The 18,340-nt window shown below is 42.3% G+C and overlaps 1 protein-coding gene and 1 long non-coding RNA gene across 2 annotated transcripts in view; one reads left to right on the plus strand and one right to left on the minus strand.

Moving 5' to 3' along the window:
• Window positions 1-18,340, minus strand: part of LOC116079745 — a 53,922-nt gene that overhangs the window by 8,779 nt on the left and 26,803 nt on the right. The gene's annotated exons all lie outside the window — the stretch shown is intronic.
• Window positions 4,060-18,340, plus strand: part of Nampt (nicotinamide phosphoribosyltransferase) — a 34,986-nt gene continuing 20,705 nt past the window's right edge. The window contains exons 1-3 of the mRNA XM_031355710.1: window positions 4,060-4,393; window positions 13,552-13,708; window positions 16,655-16,758. Of these exons, the coding sequence (XP_031211570.1) occupies window positions 4,337-4,393; window positions 13,552-13,708; window positions 16,655-16,758 (318 nt within the window). The 5' untranslated portion in view covers window positions 4,060-4,336. The remainder of the gene's footprint in view (window positions 4,394-13,551; window positions 13,709-16,654; window positions 16,759-18,340) is intronic.

Consider the following 18,340-nt stretch of genomic DNA (forward strand, 5'->3'; position numbering starts at 1 on the left):
TTAACAGCGGAAGTAGGTGCCATCTTGCCATGGCGAATGCCTCTCAAGATTCACGGCTCCCCACACTCAACCTCTGACAAGTATGGAAGAGAGCCTCCTCACTGCCTTCTGATCAAAATGTAGAACTCTCAGCTCCTCCAGCACCATGTCTACCTGTACACTGTCATGCTTTCCACCATGATGATAATAGACTTAACCTCTGAAACTGTAAGCCAGCCCCAATCAAATGTTGTCCTGTATAAAAGTAGCCATGGTCATGCTGTATTTTTACAGCAATAAAACCCTAACTTAGCCAGGCCATTCTCATTCAAACCACAATATTCTACTCTATATTAAAATGAAAAATGTATTTAGTCCAACTTCAGAGGTCCCCATAATCCAAAGATTCAATACAGTTAAAAGTCCAAAGTCTGTTTTGAGACTCAGGGCAATCTCAAGGTCAATTACATACTTCCAACATTCGATGGCACAGAATATACATTACCATTCCAAAAAAGGAGGAACAGTAAGTACAGTGAGGAAATACTAGTACTGGGCACCACAGAAACCCAGCAGGGCAAACTCTAAATCCTGTAGCTCCACATCTCATGTCAAAGGCCTGAAATGACTCCTCCCTTCTACACTTCTCTTTTGGGCTGGTTCTACTCCCTGCCTATCCCACTACTCTAGTGTGATGATTTGTATATGCTTGGCCCAGGGAGTAGCACTATTAGAAGGTGTGGCTCTGGAGTAGGTATGGCCTTGTTGGAGTAGGTATGCCACTGTGGGTGTGAGCTTTAAGGCCCTCATTCTCAATACCTGAAAACCAGTATTGTGCTAGCAGCCTTCAGATGAAGATGTAGAACTCTTATCTCCTCCTGCACCATGCCTACCTGGATGCTGCCATGTTCCTGCCTTGATGATAATGGACTGAACGTCTGAACCTGTAAGCCAGCCCAAACTAAATGTTGTCCTTTATAAGACTTATCTTGGTTATGGTGTCTGCACACAGCAGTAGAACCCTAACTAAGACATCTGGCATTCCCAATATCATGTGATCTCTAAAACAATAAGGATTCCCTGGCCACAAAACTGGCTTCATCAGCTTTCCTTAACCTCTTAACCTCGAAAGACGATCCCACATCCCCTTTACATTCTTCAAAACTAAAACCAGGACCATGCAACTGATGCTGCCAAATTTCTCTGCCTGTCCAGGATGGAACCTGAACCTCTCCTTGAAATACACTTGCTTTCGATTTGTTGAAGCTTTTAAGAACCAGATAACTCCTTAGGCCTTTTCACAAACTGCAGGATTAGCTGAGGGCAGGATCTCTCCCCCCCGAGGGCACCATTTGGTTTATTCCATGTCTTCCAAACTCAGAATAAACCATGACTCAATACTACATCTCCTCTTACTCCTTTCCTCTTCAAACTGTACCCTACTTCTCCTCCCCAGACAGGGTTTCTCTATGTAGCTCTGGTTGTCCTGGAACTCACTTTGTAGACTCATCTGGCCTCAAACTCAGAGGTCTGCCTGTTTCTGTCTCCTGAGTGTTAGGATTAAAGACTACCACACCCAGCTTTCAAACCCTACATTTTGTGCTTCTTTTTGCCCTGCTTGCTCTCTTTCATTTTAGATCTGCATAAGTGTGATTACTAATAACCGTGCAACAGCGTCAACGTCTTGAAATCTCTACCAAAGAAATTAGTACAAAACTTTTACCCAGGGACCTTAGCAACTTAAATAAGGGAAACCTCAAAGTTGTATTCATGAAGCTCCTGTTGTACACCTGCCTCTATGAGAGTTGTTGCTAAGAGATGAATCTGGAGATGATGGAGAGAGAAGAGAGCACCATTCTCAGGGTTGGAGATGGGACAGTTCTATCTATACCTACTTCTTTTGTTGGTTTAATGAATATGAAATCTCTACATGACTGACTGACCTATAGACTGGTAGAATGATTCAGAGCTCTGAAAAAGTAGACGGGACCTACTTGAATCTAGGTATTTATTATTTCTGATGTGGTAATCCATGAAAAACAGTTTGTTAGATCTTTGACACTCTACTCAAAGTGCCAACTAAATTCTTTTTTTTTTTTTTTAAAGACAGGTTTTCTCTGTGGCTGTCCTGGAACTCACTCTGTGTAGTCCTTGAACTCAGAAATCTGCCTGCCTCTGCCTCCCAAGTGCTGGGAATAAGGCATGTGCCACCACTGCCTGGCTAAATTCTTCTTTCAAGTTATCTTTCAGTAGATATTATTTCAAAATGAAATCTTGATTTTATTTCTGGTAATAATTTCATATCACAGTTCTAAACCCCAATTCATTCAAAACCAGCCTGGTTTAAAGATACAGTTGTGCAAGAACATGCCAAGTTGCTACCTTTAGCAATGCCATTTTCTATTGGTAACGTGATTTGTACATTAGTCAGCTTTCATCACTTTGACAAAATACCTGATAAAATCAATTCTGAAGGAGGAAAAGGTTGATTCTGGCTCATCAGAGTTTCAGTTCACATTTGCTCGGCCCTGAGGCTTTATGCTTGTGGTGTCATGGCATATCTTATCTGAAGAGAAAGAGAAGGGAATGGGAGAAGTGTTCCAATATCACCTATCTCCTCAATTATGGAACTACCTCTACTCAGATCCCAACTCTTAAAAGTTGATCTGCTTCCTGCTTGTCAGTCCGCGCTAGCATGTAGGTCTTTGTAGGCGAGGGGCATTTAAGATCCGAACTCTAACAACGTCAGTTGCCACCTCCCACTCTAAAGGCTGCTGTGAGACTGAGCCAGCAATATGGCTGCAGACACTATTCTTGAACTTATCTACAATGTCAGCGTGCTTACAATGTTAGCATTTTTACATTGTGGGCTTTTTCATTTTTTTTACTGGGAAAAAAAAACCTCAAAGATTGCAAGAGCAAGTTTTGTTTTTAAAAACACTACTGTAAACAAAGCCTACTTTATAATTAGAATCTTAAAATTTTTTTCTGCATAAAACAGCCTAAAATAGCGGTCAATTGTAGATGAATGGATTCTGTAGCTGAGCTCTTTGATCCTTTGAAAGCTGTTTGACTTTTCCCGGAGAAAAGTCTAAACAGTCCTTTATGTCTTAAGCGGAAGGTTAAATTCAACCCTCTCAAACAACGAAGGGACAAGACCAAACTGAATTTAATATTGTTGGGAAGTAAAAGGCAAAAAGAGGCAACTAACTTGATGCAGACTGTGCCAGTCTAGTTATACCAATTTCCCCCTGCCACTTGTATTCTATAAAAACAAAACAACAAAACCCAAATCTTAGAATTCTTAAATGCTATTAAACATGCAAAGGGAATTTTAGTCTTATGCAAAACAAATTTTGCAACTATGTATGTGAAAACTGAGCAAGAGGACAGGTTCATGGAAGTCAGATGACGTCATCAGACGTCATTTCGCTTATTTGGGAGGTTACTAGCTCTTTCCCCACGATTTGATGATTTAAAGAAAAAAACAGATCCACGGTATAAGACTTGGCTGGATGCCAAACGCAAAGGACTGTTTAGGCTTTTCTCCAGGAAAAGTCAAACAGCCTCCAAACGATCAAAGAGCTCAGCTACAGACAGAGCTAGGAGAAAAGCAAGTCCACGCACCAGGGGACCTCAGACCTCCAGCACCTCCTCTGATTTTAAAGGAAAAATCTAGAGGATCAGGATCGACCAGACGGATGGGGACCAAAGATTCCATCCACAGTCCAAGCGGGAGACAAAGGTAATTCAGCGCGTGCGGGAACAGGGGGACGACAGTGGGTGGCTCCTGGGCCTTAGCTGGTGGCGTGACTCCAACAAGACTCTCAGGACGAGCAGGGACTGGGTAGGACAAGAGGAAGGTCTGGGTTGGGGCGGGCAAAGAGGCTCACGGCAGGAGGGGCGAGGCTGGGAATGTCCAGGCCACGCCCCCGCCGCAGGCCACGCCCCCCAGAGGCAGGCGCCCAGGTCACGCGCTGGGGTGACTGTCGGCTTTAGGCCCGGGGCGGGCGCCGCTGAGGCCGAGCGCGTGCCTCACGTCCTCCTCAGTCCTCCCCCCGCCCCCGCGTTGCGCACGCGCAGCCGTGCCCCGCCCCTTGTCCCCGGGATGGGCGGGGCGCGGAGTGGCCGGGAAAGCCTCCGGAGCGCGCTGGGCTGGATAGCGCGCTAGCCTCGGCCGCCGCGTCACGGACCTGCCCGCCCTCCGGGCCCCTCCCCGCGCTCCGTTCCCTGCTCTCCCGCCCCCCGCTGCGAGCGAGCGGTGACTTAAGCAACGGAGCGCAGCGAAGCCCATTTTTCTCCTCGCTCGCAGCCGCGCCGGGCAGCTCGTGGCGCGGCGCCTCCGCTCCGGCCCGAAATGAATGCTGCGGCAGAAGCCGAGTTCAACATCCTGCTGGCCACCGACTCGTACAAGGTGGAGTTGCGATGGGGATCTCCGGGCCGGGGGCGGCGGGAGCTAGGGCAACGGGATGGGGCAGGTGGTGGAGCCGCAACGCGGTGGCTGAAGGATGGAGGCGCGGGCCGGAGGCGGGGCCTGCGCCGCGGCGGGGGCGCGGCCGGAGGCTCGGCGGGATGGGCGCACGCTGCAGCTACCGTAGCCGCCGGCGGCCTCCGCTCTTGGACGGGGTGGACTGGAGGAAATCGTAGGACGATCGGGCTGGTTAGGTAACAGCCCCTGGCTCGGCAGGTACGGTCTTGCCCTGGGGAGCTCGGGGAGAGGTCCTGGCGGTGTGCCCCTCACCCAGCCAGTGGTCCCAGCGCGGAGGATAAACCCGGCCCCGGGAGCCGGGTCTGATTCAGCCGTCCCACTCTGGGGTTGCATTTCAAACTCCCTTGCACCTAGGGATCATTCACGTGTCTGGCCTCTGATTGCAGAGGCCAGTGTGCCCTGGCTCTTCAGGATCACTACGTGATTTCTGTGAAATGGAAAGTGAAACAGCAAGAGGTAAAAGAACTGGAGTTCTAGCCCTGGAGAACTTGTGGGGAGAGTAAAATGGCACATTGCTTTAAGGTGCCTATTGAGTTGACTCTTGCACTAATTCCATTGGAGATGCGCCTTAGCCAAGAGAGGAGTGATGAAGAAATGCTCCTGAACTGCACTGATCTTAAGCTAAGTTTGTTAGCCAAGACGCTTAAAAGGTAAAATGTCAGACGAGTAATACCCTCACTAGAACGGATTACATTTTAGCTTTCAAGTTTAGTATTTCCTTGAACATCTTGACGGTTTTGAGTGTAGCGATTTAGGCATAGTACTCTCGTGTTTTTGTTTTGGTTCTTTGCTTTTTACTTGTATAACCCTGTAATCTGAATGTTTCAGAGTCCCAGTTTGCTTACATACTAGTTGTCCATTTTTTGTAAACTGTTGTAAGTAGGTAAGTTTTCACTTTAAAAGAGCCAAGATTTATCAACAGGTGGCCTTTCACATGGAATTTTATTTTATTTCAGTTTAGTTTTTCAAGGCAGAGTTTCTGTGTAGCCCTGGCTGAACTAGAACTTGCTTTGTAAACCAGGCTGGCCTTGAACTCAGAGATTTACTTGCCTCTGCCTCCTGAGTCCTGGAATTAAAGACATGTTCCTCCACATCCTACTTCAGATGGAATTTTAAGGTGGAAGTCACCTTTGCAAATATCATTACCATTTCTGTTGTGGTACTGAAGGCTCTAAAATCTCTGCTTTAGTTCAGTTGAGGTGTTCTGGGTATCCTTAGTGATTTTAGAAAAGTCTCTTTTGTAAAAGCAAAATATAAGTAAATATCCCAAAATAAGTTCAGATATTTTACTGTGTTATATATAAATAATTGAATGTGAATGGGAAATATAAACAGACATAAAAGGTCAGGCTTAGGAGGGCACATCTTTATTTTAATCCCAACACTTAGAAACCAGAGAGGCATGCTTCTCTGAGGCCCAGGCTAGCCTGCTCTACATAGCACATAACAGGTAGCTGGAGCTACATGGTTTATCAAGAAGAAAGCAGTAGCTCCTTCAGCCATTGTGAATACCAAATGTGAAGCTGCTGAAGCAGCAGGTTGCCATGGTGTTTTGGAGATGCTTCTAGTTAATAAGTAATCCTAAAGCTTTCTAATGTCCTAGCAAGTCTCCTTATCTGCATGAATTTTATTTGCATATAATAAATTTTCTTCCTGACCAGTCTAATCGGGCTAACATAAAGTATTTCTCCTTTACTTTTTGTATTTTTAATCCTAGGTAAAGAGGTAGCAAGAATGCTAAACACGAGATTACAAGTAATAAAAATTCTTTTATTTGGCATTTATATATTCTTGTCAGATCTCAAAAATTCATGGCTGTTTAGAAGAGAGTGGCTGGATGATGATGGAAGAGATTTCTTCTAAATTTAAAGGGAAAATCATTTCCTAAACTACACAGAGTAGAGAAGGTGGTGGCCTAGCATATAGCAACATGTGGGATACATTTTCACAGTGTCCTTAAGAAAGGGCAGGCAGGGCACTCAGGGCTAGTGGAGGAGCCTTGGAAGCACACTTCCATTTCTGGGATCTCGTATTTCATTATGTGTAATAAGGAGCTGAGAACACAGGCAAATGCAGCTCTTCAGTTTCATCTTGAGTTCATTTTCCAAATAAAAAGGGCCTGCTCTTACGTCTTCAATCATTTATATTTTCAGAATCACTTGGGGCACATTTCCTGCCCAGCTTTAGTGACATTGCACTAACCCAGCTAGGGGAAGATGGGCATGAGCCACTCCAGCCATTGCGGTGGTTGGATTGCATTCGGGACTGCCCTGTAAAGGAGATGTGGTTTTTCTTTTCAGCTTATCTCTGGGATAATCAGTTTCCAAATAACCAAAAAGCAGTCAAAGATGATTTTCTTTTGGATTCCACAAAATTGTATACTTTTTTTTTTCTTAATAAACGCCTACAGCAGAGAGTAGTTTTAACATTTTTTCAACATTTTATCTCTAGCAGATTAGCAGAAGACACTGTCATTGTGCTATGGCTGGAATAGACAGACTACACAAAAGTAGTCCTTCAGCGGTGTTCAGGTCTCATCACACCACTGAGAAATGTACGGCCAGGGTAGCTTGCTTCTTGGAGGCTTCCCAGGCCGGCGATGTAGAGCCCAGCGCTCTTGCCATCACTCCTTTATACATAGTAAAGGAACCCAGAAGGGAACAACAGTGTGTTACAATCCAGAGTGGAGAAAGGTTGGTTTTAGGGACGCTTCCAAGAGCTGCCTAACTTCCTTGTAGCGATGAAGCCGTCTGACATTGTGTTCTCTAATGGCTAAGGAACACAGGAAGTTAAGAATTATTGCAGAAGAGATTTGGAGAGATGAGAATCATATGACCAGGTTGATTCTGACTGGAACTAAAGTCCTTTCCTCTCACTTGTTCCCATTTTTTGTTATCACCTCTTCTGTGCTTCTGAGTAAACACTACAGGCTTGGGAACATGGTCCCGTGGCACCAGCACTTACTAATGAGGAGCAGCACTGCTAGGACTCAGCATTTTTTTTTCTCACATCCTTAAAGACATGTATGTAGCAATCATTGACATACTCTGTAATCCTAGTGCTGAGAGTGGAGAGATTGGAGGCCACCCTTGGTTACACAGGAAGTATAGGCTAGCCTGGGCTACATGAGACCCTTGTCCTAAAAAAGAGGATGATATTTTAAATATATTTCTTCCAAGTGAGTTTTATAAGTTGTAGGGAAAACTTGGGACAAATGAAGTAAGACAGTAAAGCTGGCAGCATCAGGTAAAGAAAGGTGTTTGCTCTCAGGCGGGGACCCACGTGGTAGAAGGAGAGAACCAACTCCTGCAAGCAGTGTGTGCTTCAGAACTAAATAGCAGCGAATTATCTCCTGTGGCAGTAAATTTCCAGGGCTTCACAGACCTTAAGAACTCCTGAGAAGCAGATAATGTTTGCTGGGTTTTTTCATACATTAGCTGTAGTAAGGACGAAGTCAGCGGGATGGGAATAGTAGAGCCTATTCTGATGCTGTAGGTATGCCCATATAATGTAACTTATTCTGTGGCCTTGAATATGTTAGCTCATTGCTTTTTTTAAACTTTGGCTCTTCATTATTTCTTCCCAGTTAGAAACACAAGTGTAACTGAAAAAGTGGGCAAGTGCCAGTGGCCTTTGGTAATAAGATACCAGTTTAGGAGGAACGATCTTGAGAAACCATCTCAGGCCAACCTATGGGACCCCTTAAAGGAGCACCTAGAGAAAATTACACCAAATCCCCTGTCTTAGTCAGAGTTCAATTGCTGTGAAGAGACACTGTGACTGGCAACTCTCCGGCTTACAGTTCAGAGGTTCAGTCCATTATCATCATGGTGGAAGAATAGCAGTGTCTGGGCAGACACTGTGCTGGAGCAGCTGAGAGTTCTTTGTCTTGATTCAAAGGAAGAATTGGGTGTCACTCTGGGTGTAGCTTGAATATCAGAGACCCCAAAGCCCACACCCACAAGTGAACCCATCTCACTCACTCCTACCAGGCCACACTAATAGTGCCACTCCCTAAGACCAAGCATTTAAATACGTGAGCTTTTGGGGGCCATTCTTATTCAAACCACCACATTTCCCCCCAGTAGGATTCTGCTTACTTTAAATAAGCCTTTTTCCTCCTTCCCCACTGTGGGGCAAGGGTACAGACCCTTGGGAATGGAATGTATGTAGTTGCTTGGCTAACAACCCACATTGGAGAAAGCTCCCCTTGTTAAAACATGGGGCTAGAACCTTTTTATTCTAGGCATTGAAAGTTATTGTCTAGCCCTAATCTTTTTAGAAGCATTGTAGGAGCTTTTTGTTTTCTTAAGTAAAAAATAAAAAACTGTATGATATGTTGCCCCCATGCCTGTCCATGTCCGTGTACCACGTGTGTGCCGGGTGGCTCTAGATTCCCAGGAACTGGAGTTACAGACAGTTGTGAGCTGCCACATGGGTGTTGGGAACTGAAATCCAGTGCTCTTAATTGCTGAGCCATCTCTCCAAGCCCTGAGCTTACCATTTCATCAGGAAAGCAAGTTCTGTTAAAGGCTGTATTCACAGGCTCCTGGGTTCTTCACAGAGCTGTTAGCCACAGGGGACCCTGCCAGTTCAGGGAACAATTACTAGTAAGATTGCCTAGGACTGTGAAGAATCTTGTATTTCTCTAAGAATCGTTTTATCTAGCAATAGAAATCAAGCAGTGCAAAAATTAACAGGAGTCAAGATCTTCCTTTTCATACACTTAATTCTGAGTACATGAAACTGATTAGTATTGCTTTATGTTGAAGACTGAGCTCTTGATTTTGTCATTTATTTCTCCCCTAGTCTTCACTGACTGAGTACATGAACCCTTTCTTTGAGAAGAAGCTGAAGTGGGGTTTGCTATGTACCTGTGTTTGGTTCCGTACTCACCAGGCTGGCCTTCCAGCTCAAGGCAGCCTTCCTGCCTTACCTGAGTGCTGGCATTTCAGGTGTGTGCCACTACTCCTGGTTTAAATGGCACCCTTGTTAACCCAGTTGCTCAAGCCATACTCTGTAATGTTCCCTCACTCTCCACATCCAGTTCTTTACCTCCAGAGATACTGGGTAGGTCTTTTCCTTATCTGACAGTTGTGGGCAGTAACTTCTTAATTCCTGACTCTGCTCTGAGCATCCTGTGGTCCATGTTTCTTTTGCTGTCTGCAAGATTGATTATTTTATGCTGTTGTGTGTGTATGTGTGGCACACACTTTCAACTGTGCCATCTTTCTTCCCCAAGGTCCCAGACTGGGAAATTGTGAGGAGGGGTTAGGAGTTGTAACTCAGTGTTAGGCTATGTACTTGCCATATGTAAGAGCCTAGATTCAATTCCCAGCATTAAACAAAAAATGTGAATCAGGTTACAGTTACCCCAGCTTAAGACATAGTGGTTTCCATTGCACTTAATACACAGTGGGAACTCCTTCTCAACACCTGTGCCTCTGTATGATCTTACTGACCTTATCAGTTCCAAGGACCAACAACACTGGCCATTATGCTGTACTGTCCTTTATGCCAAAGAGTTTCCTGTCTTGCCATTTGAGTCTTGTTCACATGTCACCACCTAGGTCCCCTTAAAGATAATACCAGGTCCCTTCTGTCCTGCCCTCAATTTCATAGCATCCATTTTAATCTGGAGTTACTTTGAGTATTGTTTTTCTCTCGCCCTTCTCATTAGCACTGTGAGAACTGGGACTATGTCAGCCTATTTTCCCTTCCTCCCCTAAGGCCTGGCACATAGAACAAACAGGTTATGTGTTTGTGAATAAACTGACTAGTTAAGTCATATCCCTGTTTGTGATGAAGTTCACTGACCACTTTAGCTGGAAGTAAAGAGGGCAGCAAACTAGTAAAGCTGGAGTTGCTGCCTATTGACTGTACTCTTGAAGTAGTATTTACTGAGAAGCTCTGCTTTTAAGAAATAGTACCCGCCAGGCGGTGGTGGCACACACCTTTAAAACCAGCACTTGGGAGGCAGAGGCAGGCAGATTTCTGAGTTCAAGGCCAGCCTGGTCTGAGTTCCAGGACAGCTAGGGCTACACAGAGAAATCCTGTCCCCCAAAAAATAAATAAATAAAAAATAGTGCCCATCAACCATTGTGCATTCCCATAGAACTAGAGCTAATCATCACTGTATTATTCTCATAACAGCATGTTGAGTGCTCATAGGTTAACAGTTCTCTTTCATGGTTAATTACCTGTCAGTTTGCATAGACATTTTAATAACCTGTATTCTCTAACATTTTTTACATTTCTCTGAAGATTGTAAAATATGAGTCATTTCTACTTCAACAGCCTATGCAACTTTGAAATAATGGCATCTTTTTTTTAACATAGGAAACATTCTGTATATTTCAGCAAAAGTGGGTTATAAAGCACTATAAAAAAGTATCCTAAATAAAGCTTTAAAAATTAAATACTTGTGGATGAAGACATGGCTCAGCAGTTAAGAGCACGAACTGCTCTTGGAAAGGAGTTAAGTTCCCAGATACCACGTGGTGACTCAGCCCACTGGTCTGATGCCCTCTTCTGGCCTCCTCAGGCACTGCATGAATGTGGTAACACTCATACACATTAAATAAATGATCTTTTAAAAAAAGTATTAAGGGCTTTAGTTGAAGTGTACAGAAGTGTAGCTATGATCGGAAGTTTTATTATACTTTTAGACCCTGGTAGAGCTAAATGGGTTAGAGATACTTCCATTCAACTTTTGTCTCTTTTCACTTAGCAGAAAAGTAATTAGTTTGCCTTGTATGTTTTTATGTATGTGGTATGTATGTACGTGTTTGCATGCTATTCTGTTTGTACAGACGTGGTGTATGAATATGTGTGATGGCCAGAGATTAATGTCTGGTATCGTCCTCAGTTCTCCAGAATAACATTGAAGTGGGGTGTTGAACCTAGAGCTTCACAGTTTGGTTAGCCCCCCTAGCCAGTCTGTTCTGTGGAGGACCCTGTCTGCACCTCCCAATGATGGGATTGCAGTTGGGCCACCGCCTGTTTGCATTTGTGTAAGTGCCAGGCGTCCAGATGGTCCTCGTGCTTGTACAGCAACTATTTACCCACTGACCCATCCCCCAGCCTGCCTTACAACTTATAACATCTGGTAGGAGATAGACACACTCTTAAGGAGTATATGGACTACTGAGTTCCGGTCGTTAGATGATGTGAAATATGCTAGGACCCTGAGTTTTCTAAAGCATGTACTGTGTGGTCCAGACTGTCATTTCCTTTTCCCTTTTCTTCTACTTCAGTACCAAGTTACAAGGTTGTAGCTTGGAAGACATTGGTTTACATATATCTCGGCTATATTTTAAGTGTGGGTCATTTTTTTTCCCTATTGAGCTTAACTATTAACTGAAATGTTATTTATAAATATTCTTACCTCGGGCTGGTTGGTTGGTTGGTTGGTTGGTTAGTTGGTTGGTTCGTTGGTTGCTTTGCATTGTGGTAGATTAATGGCTTTAAATTATTGTGGTTCTGTATCAGTTTTCTCACTTAGTCTTTTAGCTTTCCTTAAACTAACTGCCGGTGGTATCGGGCGGTGGGCTCCTGTGCCTTTTATTGTGGTTTTCTGCTGTGCCTAAACAAAACAGAGCTACAGGCCCCAGGCTCTCAAAGTCTGTGTTACTGTAGATTTACCCCCCCACACACCTTTGTCCAAATGCAGCAGAAGGGAGGCTGCCAGCATGCCTCGCTGGGAGGAAGCACAGAGGATGGTTATTCAGATTTAGAGAGCTAATGCAGAGCTACAAAGATTCTTAAGAACAGAGTCAAGCTTCACTGAGATTGAGATTGTGCAGCCAAAGAAACACTGGCTTTCCTAAACCTGAAATCATAGCTCAACAGGCAATTTGGTGTGAACTGTGTTTTGATTTTAGATGTTTTACTACATTTTATATTCATGTATGTGTAGGGGCATGTGTGCCATGGTGCTCATGTGGAGATGAGAGGATGACCTGCAGGAATTCATCCTCATCTACCACATGTGTTCCAGGGATCAAACTTAGGTCGTCAGGATTATTAACAGCAAGTGCCTTTATCTACTGAGCCATCTCAGCAACTCCTAAAACACTCTTCCCATTTGCTGCTGCTGTTGCTTTAATGCAGGTTTCTGTAAACCATTGTGGCAGTCAAGAGCATCCTTGGTGCCTCATAGTTGTATAAAGAGGTGGGTCATGAGGAGACATTGACACATTACATAGTAATGGTATAGGTTGGACAATCTTGATCCAGAACTCATACGTCTTGAGCAGGGATGTCCAGGGGCAAAATTCCAAACTTGATCTCATAAAACAAGTCACAGTCAAAATATGGAAGCCAGGAAGATGGCCCTGTCAGTAAAGTGCTGGCTGCACAAGCCTGAGAACCTGAGTTTGATCTCCAGCACCAGACATGAAAAGCCAGGCACCTGCTTACAATGCCAGTGCTGGCAAAGCAGAGAAAGGAGACACTGGGCTTGCTGGCCAGCTGGAGCAGCTGAATTGATGAGCTCTAGGTTTGATGAGAGATACTGTCTCAAAAGTAAAGTAGTGAGTGACTGAGGAAGACCCGAAATCACCTTTGGCCTCCACACACCTGCATGCACATGCACACACACCACACAGACATGTACACAGAAATGATAAAAGCGTTTTTCATGTAGGTCTTACCCCAAATACAAGTACAGTCAAGTATTGCAGAGCCCCAAATCTGAAGTGCTCTGAGTCTAAAGCATTTCACCAAAAGCAAATAAGTGCATGGCTTGTGTGTGTTGGCTGCCCTGCTCCATTTAAATATGGTTGTGCAGCTCAGACTGCAAGAAAGGATGCACCAGACCAAGTGAGGTCCTCCCCACCCGAAGGGTGTTAAGCCCACTTCATGTGATCTCAGTCGCGTGTTGGGCTGTAAAATGAGGTGTCGTTAGAAGGATTTTGATGATGTGCTTGTATCTTGCTCTGTGTCGCCATGGTGGGAGATTGACCAGTAGTAGCAAGTGAAAAAAACCAGAGTTTCTGATTTAGAAATAATTTGAAGGCTTGTCTGTTGTGCTTTAATTCTACTCTTAGTGTGTCCTAATGTAAGTATTTTTCTTTGTATAGGTTACTCACTATAAACAATACCCACCCAACACAAGCAAAGTTTATTCCTACTTTGAATGCCGTGAAAAGAAGACAGAAAACTCCAAAGTAAGGAAGGTGAAATACGAGGAAACAGTATTTTATGGGTTGCAGTACATTCTTAATAAGTACTTAAAAGGTATTGCTTTTCCCAGTACATTTAAAACACTGCTTTTATGTGACTTCATATTTTTCTATATTGCTATGTTCTGTTATTTGAAGTAACTTTTTGAGTAATCTAGTTTTGATATTTAATTACATTTGATTACCACTTTAGGTGTTGTTTTGGAAGGTTTGGTTCTGGTTGGTTTTGTTTGTTTGTGGTTTTTTTTATTGTTTTGTTTTGTTTTATTACAACACCTTACGCTGTAGCCTAGGCTGGCCTTAAATTTGGTAAGTAGCTCAGGCTGTCCTCAAATTCACAGCAGTCTCCTGCCTCAGCCTCCCAAATGTTAACATTAAAGTGTTGAGCTATCATCATGCTTAACTTCTTTTGTAAAATGTTTTTGATCTGTTAATTTAAATGCATTAAATTTTAGAATTTGGAGTGTGTGTGTGTGTGTGTGTGTGTGTGTGTGTGTGTGGTGTTTTAAGATGGAAAAAGGTTTTCTGAAACATATATTTCCAAAGGAAATTTAGGGCAGTCAGTCAGTAATATTCATAGGTCATTCTTGTTTACTCATAGACTTAACCATTCACTAAGAGCTATTTACTATTCACTAAGGAATTTACTATTAATTCAGAAACTCATTTTGAATTACAGTAGATAGGATATTTTTATATTGCTTCAGATATAGCCTAAAGTTTCATTTTTCAAAACTATTTATAGTAGTGAGTTTACTTCTAAATGCATTTTAAAACAGAAAAATCCTCCCAGTAATGGTGGGTTGGTTGTTTGTTAGAGCCATTTACAGTATATCATGTAATGGAGCTTCTAGGCAGAGAATCAGATCCAAAGACCTTACACATCTAGAAGTTTGTGAAACAAAATAATTTGAATTAAGTATAGATTAAGTTTAATTTTTCTGCAAATGATAGGTATTTGAAGATCAAATAGGTCAGACATGCTGCATTACTGAAAACCCAGCGAGGTATAAAAGTTCTACTGTATGGCTGGGCAGTGGTGGCGCACACCTTTAATCCCAGCACTTGGAAGGCAGAGGCAGGTGGATTTCTGAGTTCGAGGTCAGCCTGGTCTACAGAGTGAGTTCCAGGACAGCCAGGGCTACACAGAGAAACCCTGTCTCGAAACAAAAACAAAAACAAAACAAAACAAAAAGAAAGAAAGAAAAAGTTCTACTGTATGAAAAAGAGACTATACAGAGTATTTTAAATAAATGCAGGAGTTTATATTTGTTTCTAAAGATCATAAATTTTTATTCAGTTCTGTAACTTTGTAAATTATATATAAGTAGTATTCATACACTTGTTGCATTGATTGCCTATTTTGTATACACGTGCACACGTACTCAATTCTTTGCCTACTTTGCTCACCTGTGCATTCACAGTGTATTACCTACTTTGCATGCGTATACAGACACACATACACGTGCACACATGTGTGCACGTGTGCTGCATTGGTTGCCTACTTTAAAGTACTGGTTCTTAAACTTTTACCATTGTCAACTCCTTCTTAAACCAAAGAATGTTTACACAGTCCTGGATATATAAGTAAATAAAACAGATATACAAAGTAAATATTAGCTGATTTTTAAAAACAAAAAACAAAAAAACTTTATAATACATCTAATGATACCTTTTATTAAGGACTAAACATTAATATACCTGTGCTTATTTTTACCTAAAGAATTAAATCTTAGCTGAATAGTTGATACTGAAGAATATAGAGAATCTTCAGCACATTTTAATGTCAACATCTTGATTTTCTAACCACCAGTGCTAAGACTGCCACTTCACATAGATGTGTAGTACTAGTGGCAGAAGTGTGTTTAGGGTCATTTCATTGATGGGAGTTCTGTTCTAATCCCAAGCCAAATGCATAGAAGAATTTTTTATGAAACACAGACCAGCAACTTAAACAGCAGTTTTAAAATCAAACACTGTAACATAATATAGTACAAAGATACACTAGCTTAAACTACATACTTAGGAGAGGTGATAGGAAAGCACTAAAAATATTTCCTGTGCTTAAACCGTTGTATTTCCTAAGGGCAGAAAATATACAGTAAAAATATTACAGTTTGTTTCAAAACTGAGCAAGATATTTTAGGCAGCATTTGTTGATATTGTACTTTGTGGCAGCAAAGTGCACATGTGTGTGTTCAGACCCCACTGCATGAAGCTGCATGATCCAACACAGGTTCACACTGCTCAAAAGTACCTTGAAATCAATGTTTGTTTTGATGCTTGTACATTCAGAAGGTTTTATTGTTGTCAAATCTTGATAAAACCACCTACCTACCATTTAGTTTCCCATCCTTTGCAGTACTTTAAGAAATTGCTCTAGGCCAATGTGTTCTAAATAGTTGTGTATCTTAAGCCATGTATTTCTTCTCACTGTCCTGTTAGTGGGTACTGTACCCCATCCTTATTGTACAGATGGAAAAGCTAGCTAAAAATGAGAGTGGGAAGAAATTTACTAATTGTGAAAATTACTGATTTCCCAGCCCCAGAGACATTTCTGAAGAAAGTTCACCTGGAAATAGCTATTGCTTTGCTTAAGTTTAAGGATCTCTAAGAGTATTGTTTATTTTGTTCTGATAGTATGTAAGTTACTTTCTGTTCTGTACTCGCCTGTTTATTTTAGTTTTTCAAGACAGAGTCTCACGTGTAACCGAGGCTGGCTTCAAAAACTCATGATTCTCCTGCCTTGGCTTCCTGAGTCCTTCATTTATGAGCCTCAGTCGCTATGCTTGGCTGCTCCTGTGCTTCTAAAGTAGATGACCGTTTATGCTTAGGGTGAACTCCTGGAAGTACAGGTTCCTTTTCTGAGTCTGCTCTTGGCCTGGTGGACTTGGTTCATCCTCCCTGTACCTTTCAGTCATGAACTGGGTGAGAGAGCTGAAAACATTGCTGTGGTGACTCAGTAGTTCAGGATGTAAACCCAACCTCCGTGTGCTTCCAGGTAAAGTAGTGACCAAAGAGAAAATCCAGGAGGCCAAAGAAGTGTACAGAGAACATTTCCAAGATGATGTCTTTAATGAAAGAGGATGGAACTACATCCTTGAGGTAAAAATGGCTGTCAGTGTTTATCTCTTTTGGTTTTCGTTTAATTCAAAATTTCTTGCCATGGAATTTGAATAGAAAATTCAGCTATAACTAAAGCTTTTTGAGATGATCTCAATATAATGGTTATTTTCAGATATGCTTAACAGAAATCTATAAGTAACATTTGGTTCTTTCTTATATTGTGAATTACTAACTAATAGTTTATAGTAGGCCTAAGTAATATGCTATGTGACTTAAAATTTAAGTAACTCATTTTTTTGAAAGCTATTTAATACATTTCTGGAAAACAAACCTTAGAAATGGGGATACACTAATAATTTGTAAAGGGCATGGTTACTTGGCAGTTTCAGAATAGATGTGGTAAATTTATTACAGCATAATTCTGGGAACAGTCTCTCACCAAGCGAGTAGTCAGATGGTCTGCTGTGGCTCCTCGGAGATGACGCTGGTTCTTCACTTTACTCTAATGGACTGAACTTCAGGTGCTGGGCATTGACTTATAAGGCCAAGTCTTAGGCCAGTGTTTGCTCTACACTACACTAAAATTAGAAGTTTACATATATTACATCATCATATTACAAATACTTGCAGCCTTCATGCTTACAGTAACGAGTTTTATGCTAAAATGAGGTACCTGTGGGCCTTTAATAAAGTCAGAACCATACAATATTGCATATCTAAGTAAGCATGCTGGCTGAGCTAATGTGCATTTGCCATCACTCCCTTCAGGGAGGGTCTCTGTGAAGATAGCATGCAGGGATGAGTCTGTAAGTTCTAGTGGCCAGTATTGATTATGTATATAGAAAATCTTAGCGTTCACTAGACATAATCTGGTCTGGCCCAATTTACAGTCATGTCTAGATCTGTTAAATGACTCCCAAAGTCTTCCAGATGAGTTTGAGATCAAACCAGTATGTGTAAAGCAGCATTCTGCTGCATCGTGATGCCTCCAGTGTTTTAATTGGGAAATAGTTTATTCTCATTTAAATATTGTGCCTTGAATCACATAAACTCTTAGGAGTTGCGTTCTACACAAGGGTTAACTATAGCTTTCAGCTTGAAAAAGGATGCGAGGGGGCCACTGGCCTAAGCAGTTTTCTGTTGCTATGCTAAGTAAGACACCATGACCAAGGCAACTTATACAAGAGTTTATTGCAGCATTCAGTTTCAAAAGTTGAGTGTGTGACCATCATAGCAGGGAACTGATGGAGCAGGAACTAAGAGCTTACTCACATCCTTCTCTACAAAGCAGAGAAAAATGCCCATCCTACCCCCAAGTGACACACCTCCACCAAAGGCCATAGTTCCTGATCCTTCTCAAACAGTTCCACCATCTGGGAACCAAGTATTCAGACACATGAGGTTATGGGGGCTATAACTTAGACTTGGGTGTTGAATGTCAGGGTCTTTATTGTTTTAAAAGTCTACTGCCAGAGAACAGCTACACTTACTTAAAATGCTTCTATGGTTAGTGACTTCATTTTCTGTATGTGTTCTCTAGCACTAGTCTGTAGTTTTTCTTTTTTCATCTGTGGGAAGGACCTGTGTCAAGCAGGTTTCTTTGTAAGATATTTTTAGAGTA

This window comes from Mastomys coucha, unplaced genomic scaffold, assembly GCF_008632895.1.
Source record: "Mastomys coucha isolate ucsf_1 unplaced genomic scaffold, UCSF_Mcou_1 pScaffold6, whole genome shotgun sequence".
NCBI classification, from domain to species: domain Eukaryota; kingdom Metazoa; phylum Chordata; class Mammalia; order Rodentia; family Muridae; genus Mastomys; species Mastomys coucha.